This window comes from Nannospalax galili, unplaced genomic scaffold (genome assembly GCF_000622305.1).
Source record: "Nannospalax galili isolate Female #2095 unplaced genomic scaffold, S.galili_v1.0 scaffold675, whole genome shotgun sequence".
Taxonomy (NCBI): domain Eukaryota; kingdom Metazoa; phylum Chordata; class Mammalia; order Rodentia; family Spalacidae; genus Nannospalax; species Nannospalax galili.
In genome coordinates, this window is record NW_008337205.1 from 1,852,022 (window position 1) to 1,861,804 (window position 9,783).

Below are 9,783 nucleotides of genomic sequence, written 5' to 3' on the forward strand. Positions count from 1 at the left end.
GGACTTGGGTTTGATTCCCAGCACCCACATGGCAGCTAACAACTGTCTATAACTCCAGTTCCAAGGCATCTGGTGCCCTCTTCTGACCTTCACAGGCATTGCATACACTTGGTGCACTTACACACATGCAGACAATACATTCGTACACATAAAATAAAAATAATAAAATATTTTTTAGAAAAAGTAAAACTCTTCAGTCAGAGGGTCTCTGGCCAGGTCTTAAATGAGCCCTGAGCCAAAAAGTGCCCCAGAGCCCTTTGACTGCACCTTTTCTTTTTCTGTCTGGCCTTTTCCTTCTTTCTTCTCTCCCAGCAATTCCTATAGCTTTTTCCCCAACCTCACTTCAGGGTTTTCTCTCTCTCCTTCCTCTTCTCCCACCTCCCAAGGCCCCTGAGCCCTAGAAACCTAGCCTTCCCTTTACTACAGCTGCACAGAAGAGGCCTGGCACCTAAGTCTTCCCTCACAACTTCTGACATCATTCATTCCCTGTGTGTTTCCTGGTTGGCTGTCAATCCAAAGTTAACTCGCTGGTGTCTGGAACTGCAAAGGAGAGCATTCCTGGACTCAGCCAGTTCTCTGTTCTTCTGCAGGGACCTGCTCCGAATTGGAGTCACTCTGGCAGGACACCAGAAGAAAATCTTGGCCAGTGTCCAGCATATGAAGTCCCAGGCCAAGCCAGGAGCCCCTGGTGGGACAGGAGCACCAGCTCAGCAATACTGATTCCAAGAACTCAACAGCCCAGGGACATGGCCTCCCCTTCTTCCTGGGGCAGAGTTGGGTGGGGACTCAGAGAGAACCCCAATTTCAGCGCCCCATTGGATTGCACTTTGAACCCGTGGGGGTGGGGAGTTGGCAATCTTGGAGACACAGAATTTGGGAAGTTGTGCCGTATTGGATTGGTAGAAATCATATCAGGTACCCTCCAGGTGGGGAACCCTGAAACCCAGGGTGAACCTTTTCCTCATGACTGAGAAAGGAAGAGCCCATAATCTCTCATGTTCCTCAGAGGGCTCCTGAGGTGCTCCCCCTCCACCTCGATGGACATGTCCCTGCAGACCAAAGAGAGGGTGACCAGCCTGCCAGCTCCAGAGTGGAGAACGCTGTCCCCAGAGAGGGTATCCATGACCCAGTGAAGTAGTCATTGGGCTTCGATGTCCCAACTCGCTGCTGTCACCACCAAACGCAATCTTTTCCCCTTGTAAATGTCTGTCCCCTCATCTGCCTTCATATTGAAGGTTCTGAATTTTTACTATTTTTGTTTTTCGTCTTATTTTTTTCTCCTTCCCCTTTTTATTTTTACTTTTTTTTTTCTACCATCCCTTGTCCAAATTTTGTGTGTTGAAGGCACCTGTTTTCCACTGTCTCCTGTTGGAAGCAGGGAGCCACTAATATATCTGTTTCCAGAATAGTGCCTTGGAAATGCCACAATGCCAGACAGTTCCTGTCTTCTTCCCTCTCCTTCAAGTATCCCCAAGCTGTGTCCATGTGTAGGGGAGGGGGGCCAGATAGTAAAAGGGGCAGGGGATGGTGGTTTTCAACAGAGGCAGACACCGGTGCTTGGAGGGGGTTCTTAAATTATATTTAAAAAAAACATTTTTTTGTATAAATAAAAGAAAATGGAACGTCTCAGTATTGGGGCTGATTGGGAGAGATGGACTAGATTTCTGAGGAGAGTAGCAAGGAGGTCTGGGTTTGGAGGGTCAGGGTGAGACCACGCACATGCACCCATGTCTGTATGTGTGCATGCATGCGGTGTGCTTGTGTGTTGGGTGCTGGGTTCCCAGCCCCGGGGTGTTGTGTTTGGGTTGGTGGGAGGTGAGTCATTGGCAGGTGGTACTAACTGCTCCAGCTGCCTCTGCTAAGAGCCTGAGGCACCTCCGGGGTGGGGCTGCCCCCTCTTCCCCCTCCCCTGGCTCCTTATTCCTGACAGGGCGGTGTGTGAGGGAAAGCAAGCCTGTAGCCCAGAGTCCTGCCCTGCAGCCTCCTTAAAGGGAGGAGGAACTGTAGATGTGTATGGGAGGTCTAGTAAGATGTCCACAGATGTGAACCAGATGGCAACAGATGGGGTTGGTTTAGTGGCAACTGGGGAGAGTTGGCATTGGCTGTGGGGGAATGAGAAGACAGGGAGTGGCTGAGGGAGGGGAGCTCACATATGTATACAGATGCCAGGGAACCCTGAGGACAATCCTCTCATTCAAGATGCTGCTCAAGCAGGTTCTCCTGGCCTCTCAGGACGGGGAGCGGGGGACCGCTCTGGTATGTCTGCTACTAACTCCCCCTTCCCAGACCAGTAGAGGAGGATGGGGTCTGTGCCTCACTCCCAACCCCATTTTTCCCTTGTGTCTTCTCAGCTTCCTCCTTTTCTCCCAGATATGATCTCCCACTGGGACCTGCAGTGGAGGGCAGGTTAAGACAAGGGCTAGCCTAATGTAGTATAGTGAGCTCTGTCACCACCTGCTGTCACCTAGGAGTTAGTGCAAGACCTCAACCCAGGGAGCCCTAAGGCAGTGTTCACCATGATTTTCTATGCTATAGGTCCCTGGAGTTCCTAACATTTTTTTGTTGGTGTTTATGTGTGGGTGGAGTTGCATAACGGTGTATGTGTGCATGTGTGTGGAGACCAGAGGACAGATTTAGGCACTACTTTTATTTTCTTTTTTAAATTTTTATTTGTGTGTGTGTGTAGTAGATATGTGCATGTATGTACTGGTGTCCACAGAGGCCAGAAGAGGATGTCAGATCCCTTGGAGCTGGAGTTGCAGGTAGTTGTGAGCTGCCTGACATGGGTGCTGGGAACCAAACTGGTACTCTGTAAGGGTAGAAAATGCTAAGTGCTGAGCCATCTCCTAGCAACTTGTGGTTTTGTGTGTGTGTGTGTATGAGACAGGGTCTCTCACTAGTCTGGAGGTTGGCGAGTAGGCTAGGTTGGATGGCCAGTAGACCTCAGGGACCCACCCATCTCCCCAGCTCTAGGATCATAAGCCCAAACCACTGCACCCAGCTTTTTTTAACCTCCTTTTTTTTTTGTCTTTTTGAGACAGGGTCTCCCTGTAGTCCCACCTGACCTGAACTCACTATGTAGACCAGGCTGGCCTTGAACAACTCACAAAGATCCGCCTGCCTCTGCCTCCCAAGTGCTGGGACTAAAGGCATGTGCCACCATGCCCAGCCTTTTTTTCTCCTTTTAACTGGTTTTGCTGATAGAACTCAGGTTCTAGTGTTTGTACTAAATGAACATATCAAACCCCTTCCCCTTGGTTTTTGGCTTTGGTTTTGGTTTTGGTTTTATGAGACATGGGCTTGCTATACAGCCCAGGCCAGCCTGGAACTCACAATCCTCCTGTCTCAGCTTCTGGAATACTGGATTACAGGCAAGTACCACACTTTGTCCTTTGTTTCTTTTCTCCCTTAACAACATGATTAATATCCCTGAGGGGGGTGGGTGGGACTCAGCACTGCAGAGGAAGGAGGGTAGCCATCCAAAGGATACGGGCCTAGCCAACTCCCTTTCACTACCAAATAGAGATATATGGGCTAGATAAGGTGACCTTCAGACAGCTGCCATGAAGAAGGGTGATGAAGGTCAAGGGAACAGAGCAATACAAAGATGGAGGCCAGGCAGCAAAGCTGGGCTCAAGGGAGGTGGCAGCCCAGCACAGGCTGGGTCCAGAGGCTGTGCTGTACCTTCCTATGTAAGGGGATTCCCCCTCCCCCACTGAGGGAGGGAAAACATGGCTTGGCAAGGGGCACCTTTCTTTTCTTGGGCCCTTACCCACAATGGGTCTGCTTCAGGGAAAGTCTCCAAAAGTCTGGATGTCTCAGGAGACAGTAGTAATAGCCCTCCAGGGACTGGGTCCTGCTTGCCTAGACATTCCCAGGCCTTAGTCTTCCCTGTTCCTTGAGGTCCTATATCCTCCCACTGCCCAGCTGGCTGTTTTCCTTTTGTTAGAGCCCAGACTCTTTCCCCAAGCAAGAAGTAACCCAGAAGGGGACCCAGCCTCATACCTTGGTCTCCTTCTCCTGAAGGTCACTTCTACCTGAGTAGTGATCAGAACTTCCAAAACAGTACCTCTACCCACAGCTCCCATAGTAACCAACTGCCCAGGCTCTTTGGAGGAATGGAGGAATAAAAGGGTAGGGCCCTCCATCTTTCACCCCAGTTAGAAATGTGAGATTTGTCGAAATGACCTTGCTTCCCCCTAGTGGAGGAGCTCAGAGGCCATGTCCTCTAAGAGCCTGGGTTCTTAGGCAATCCCTAGCACTTGGGAGGCTAAAGCAGTGGGATAGTGAGTTCCAGGCCAGCTAGGGCTACATAGCAAGTTTGAAGCTGGCTTTAAAAACAATTGGGGGATGGGGGAGGGCGCTGGTGAGTTGAATGAGCAAGTAAAGGCCCTTGCCACCAAATCCAAAGGATGACCCGAGTTTGATCCCCAGGACCCACATGGTAGAAAGGGAAAACCAACTCCTGCAAATTGTCCTCTGACCTCCACATGTGTGCAGTGGCATGTATATGCACACATACACACACACACACACAAACACACACAGTAAAATTAAAAATTAAAAAAAAACCCTGAGAGATAGCTCAGTTGTAAAGTACTTGCTGCACAAGATGAAGACCTGAGTTTGGTCCCCAGACCCCACATAAAAAGTCTGATGTAGTGGTGCACATTTTAACCCAGTGGTAGTGAGACAAGAGGCAGAGACAGGTGTACCCATGAAAGCAGGCTGGCCTGGTAGCCAGTAGCCTAGCCTGCTTGTCCAAGTTCTAGGCCAATGAGAGACCCTGACTCAAACAAAAAGTGGAAGGGGCCTGAGGAATGACACTTGAGGCTGTCCTCTGACCCCCACAAGCATGTGTGTGCACATGCAGTGTGCACCTGCTGTACAGCAATTTCCTCCTAGTTAATGCATTCCCTCTTGGAGGGAGCAGTAAGACTCCTGAGTTCTAAAGGAAGGCGGACATTCCATCCTGCAGGGAAGCTGGTTAAGCTCAGGAAGTTCTAGAAGGAGGCTTTTTAAGACTCAAGAAGTAAACAACTCAGGAGTTTTAGGAAGTCCCTGAAACTGACCCTTTTTCCATGCAGTAAGGACTGCTGAGAGACATTCTCAGATAAGCCAAGCTGCCTGGAAGAGGCCCAGATAAGCAGAGCTGCCTAGAAGAGACATGCCCCAGCCTATGATACCGTCTGCAAGGTGTGCAGTGAGCTCCAGGTTTCCAGCTTTCATGAGGTATCTTTGAGTCATTTCTGCTCCTGTAAGTAACCCCTCACCCATACTCCTGGGAGTCATCCCAAGAAACTCATTGTTCACCATTTTGGACTTTGGTAGCATCCTTACTTTGGTACATTGTTGGTTCCGTCTAGGGTGAGTAGCCATTTGTTCACGTCTCCCCAAGAACAGTGTCACATAGCAATAGCTGTACACAGATGAACATGCATGTAGACACACACACACACACACACACACATTTTTAAAAAGGAACTTCCTGTGGTAAAGAAGATGAGCTATTGGAGCTGGGGATGTGGATCAGTTGGTGGAGTGCTTGCCCAGCATGCATGAACCTTGGGTTCCGTCCCAAACATAAACTGGGTGTAGTAACCCAGGCTTGTTAATCCTAACAGATAGAGGCAGGAGGATCAGAAGTTCAAGGTCATCCTCAGCTATACAATGAGTTTGAGGCCAGCCTGGGCTACATGAGACATTGTCTGAAACAACTGCAAAGCTCTGCATGGGCAGTTATCTCTCCTGTCTCACAGGGGCTGAGGTGACAGCTCATTCTCCCTTCCAGAAGCTTCCCTCCATGCCCTTTCCACCTCTTCCATTCCTAGTGCCTTTTCAGGGCTGAATGGGTCACCTGACTGTGGCTTGCTTTTTTGACATCTTGCTTCCTGAGACCAAAGGTTCTCTTCCCTGACATTTCCTCCGCTAGCCCAGCACCCAACCCCCAGGATCCCCACACACCTGTCTCTCTCTCCTATTTCTTCTCATCTCCCAACCCAACTGCCTCCACCATAATCATGGAGAAATTCACAACTCAAAAAATTAATTATGGGGGCTGGAGAGATGGCTCAGCAGTTAAGAGCACTGACTGCTCTTACAGAGGACCTGGGTTCAATTCCCAGCATCCACATGGCAGCTAACAACCATCTATAACTCCAGTTCCAGGGGAATCCGATGCCTTCTTCTGATCTCCACAGCCATTGCATGACACAGGTACACTTACACACATGCAGGCATAACACTCATACACATAAAATAAAAATAAATAATAAAAATTTTTTAAAAAAATGAATTATGGAACTGAACAGATGGTTCAGTGGTTAAGGGTGTGAATCCCAGCACCCATGTCAGGCTGCCCACATCTGCCTATAACTCCACCTCCAGGGGGATCTGACCACTCTCTCTGGCTTTTTCAGGACATCCACACTCACATGCACACACATAAATAAATATAATTAAAGCAAATCTTAAAAAAAAAAAAAAGAATTATGGGGTGTTTGTTGCAAAGCCTGAAGACCTGAGTTCCATCCCCAGGACCCACATGGTGGAAGGAGAGAACTGACTCCAAGTTGTCATCTAACCTCCACTCGAGTGTGCGCACATGTGCACCTCCCCCAATAAGAAATATAAAATAATAATGTAAAAAAAATAAATTATTTGTATCTGTTTGAGGACAACTCGGAACTCTGGCTTTGAAGGCGGGTCTGGAACAGGGTCTGAGGGAAAAACAAAAAGAAAACCCGTGTTGGAGGAGGACTCAGCTTCCCAGGCCAGGGCTTGTACGGCCCCAGGGTCAGTTCTCACCTAAGTCTTCCAGTCTTTCTCCGTCTGTCTCAGCCTTTTCTCCCTAGAGGTAGGCAGTGGGGAAGAGATTCGGGAGCACGGCTTTTGCGTGTGCTAGGCCCTACCCATCTGCTGCCTTGTCCACTCACCCTACCCAAGACTTACCCTGTCCTTATCATCGTAGTCCTGTCCTCCTCCTCCTTGTCATCATGTAAACATACACTCTGGGCACTAAGACAGGGACCAACACTATCACCAGCACTCCTGGCAGGATGGCCACAAAGCTGGACGATTCTGATACAGAAAGGAAACAGGGATGGGGCTGAGGAGATGGCTCAGTAGGTAAAGCACTTGCCTTGCAAGCCTAAGGACCTGAGCTTAAGTCCCAGAGCCTATGTAAAAAGTCCCGTGTTCGTGGTGCATGCCTATAATCCTAGCAATGGTGAGATGTGAGGCAGAAACAAGTGGATCTCTGGGTCAGCTAGCCTGGCCACCATGGCAAAGTTCCAGGCTAACAAGTGACGGTTTGTTTGTTTGTTTGTTTGTTTATTTATTTATTTTGCACAACCGTGCCACAGGTCATGTGTGGAGATCAGAGGACAACTTGTGCAAGTCAGTTCTCTCCTTTTTACCACATGGGTCTTAGGGATCAAACTCAGGCCACCAGTCTTGGCAGCAAGCACCTCCACACACTGAGTTATCTTGCCAGACCCAAGAGCCCATCTTAAACAGGAGGTAGAAGGCGCACACACAAGGTGTCTTCTGACCTCCACATGCTACTAGGCATATGTATACTCACACCCCTCCCCTCCCAGGAATATGCACATACATACACAAGTGCACATATACATACATGTAAAAGAAACAGGATGGGAGACTGAGGGGTATGGGAGGTAGCACTTCCTTTTGGTCCTCAGTTGTCACTCTAAGGGATCTCATCTTCCTAAATCTCTGGATGTGTATAGTTCTCCCTCCAGGAAGCTGTCACCCCAGGGACTCAAATGTCCCTCCTGACAGCCTTTCCTGTTTCTAGTCACAACTCTCATAAGCCTTAACCCGGGCCATTCATTCTAGGTCTAATCTGTGTCAGCATTTCTCTCTCTCTCTTGTTTAAAAAGTTTTTAATTTATTTTAATTTTATGTATATGTGTGTTTTGCCTGTATATATGCAAGTTCAATGTCCCTGGAGGTCAGAAGAGGACATCAGATCCCTTGGAGCTGGAGTTAAGGATGGTTGTTAGCTGCTATGTGGGTGCTGGGAAGCGAACCCAGGTCCTCTGCAAGAGCAGCCAGTGTTCTTAACTACTGAGTCATCTCTCCAGCCCCTTTCTCTCCATATTTTTGAGATATTATCTCACTCTGTAGTCTAGGCTGTCCTAGAACTATCTAGTCCAAACTGACCTTAAACCTGAGGTGATGATCCTCTGCCTCACGGCACCCCCCCATCCTTTTTTTAGACAGGGTCCAAGCAATCCAGGCTGGCCTGAAATTCAATTCTCCTGCTTCATCCTCTTGAGGTACTGTGATTACAGATGTGCATCACCACACCCAGTTTAAACAGTGCTGGGGATTTTTACAACTAGGCCTGGAACTAAGCCACACACTCCAGTCCTCGTCCAGGATTTCTCAGCCCCACAAACACATCCATCAATCAAAACCCAGGTGCTTGTTCAGGAAGCAGATGTCTAGGCCCATGGAACCTGAACCTCTTGGCAGAAGTCCTGACATGTACATGTTAAATAAGCCACACCCTTCCAAGATTAGGTTTATGGCCCCTGAGGTGCAACAGAATTCCAGTTTCTGGTAGGGAAAAACAGAAGGTGGTAGAGAGGCACCGAGTAGGGAACAGTATAGAGTGAGGCCTGAGAGAGGGTGAGAGGTAGAGAACTCAGCAAGTATGATGCCACATGCTAGCAATCCCAGCACTCAGAAGGTCTAGAGGCAGGAGGGCCTTGTCTCAAATAAAAACAAAGAAACAAGATGTGAAAGGACTGGGGAAGTAACTCAGTGGGTAAAGTCCTTACCATGCAAGCACAAGAACCCGAGTTTGATTCCCAGAACTCACAAAAACGCTGGTCATGGTGGTGCACACTTGCAATTCCGGTGCTGGGGAAGCCAAGACTGCAAATACCTGGGGCTCTCTGGCCATCCAGCCTAGCATATGTAGCTAGATCCAGGTCAGTGAGAGAGAGACTCAAAAAACCAAAAAAATAAAACATCAACAAGAAAAAGGTGGATTGGTGCCTGAGGAACACCACTAGAGGCCATCCTCTGGCCTCCATACATGTGAGTATGTACTTGCATACATACATATATACACATACAAAAATAGCTAGGGCTCAGAGAGATGGGCACAAGGACTGGTTGAGGACTCTTGTCCTGCTGGTTGCTAGGGATCACACTGTGACATGATCCCTATTATAAATTATAATACGTGTAATATACTATATTATTCTGTAATATACAATACATATTTTCAGAAGAGTTTTATTGAGATATGATTTCATATAACCCAGGCTGGCCTAAAACTCATTATGTAACTGGGGATGACTTTGAACTCCTGATTCTCTTACCTTCTCCAAAGTGTCAGGATTATAGGCATGTGTCACCATCTTTGGCTATTACACATGTTATATAATAAATAATATACTGGTCAATAAGATGGCTTAGTGGGTTAAGGTGCTTGCCACCAAGCCTGGTGACCTGAGTTTGACCCTGGATCCCACGAGGTGAAGGAAGAGAGATGACTCCTACCTCCCAATCAATCAATCATCAGTGTAACCCCCTCAAATATATATTATTACATGGAATTTTTTATATAACAATATTACCATGTTATCTAAAATATGTAGCATATTAATATATCTTATGTATTATACATTTTATGTATATCACTAATATATTAATTATAATGTACCAAATATATAAGCTATATGTATAATATACTTGTATATATTACATACATAATATATTACACATATACAAATATATTCATAG

General features: G+C 47.6%; 2 protein-coding genes across 2 annotated transcripts in view; one reads left to right on the forward strand and one right to left on the reverse strand.

Moving 5' to 3' along the window:
• Ephb4 (EPH receptor B4) overlaps positions 1 to 1,629 on the forward strand; it is a 28,587-nt gene extending 26,958 nt beyond the window's left edge. The window contains exon 17 of the mRNA XM_008832334.3: positions 591 to 1,629. Coding sequence (XP_008830556.1) covers positions 591 to 720 — 130 coding nt within the window. The 3' untranslated portion in view covers positions 721 to 1,629. The remainder of the gene's footprint in view (positions 1 to 590) is intronic.
• A 5,332-nt stretch (positions 1,630 to 6,961) lies between these two features.
• Positions 6,962 to 9,783, reverse strand: part of Zan (zonadhesin) — a 90,841-nt gene continuing 88,019 nt past the window's right edge. The window contains 1 exon segment of the mRNA XM_029563222.1: positions 6,962 to 7,080. Coding sequence (XP_029419082.1) covers positions 6,962 to 7,080 — 119 coding nt within the window.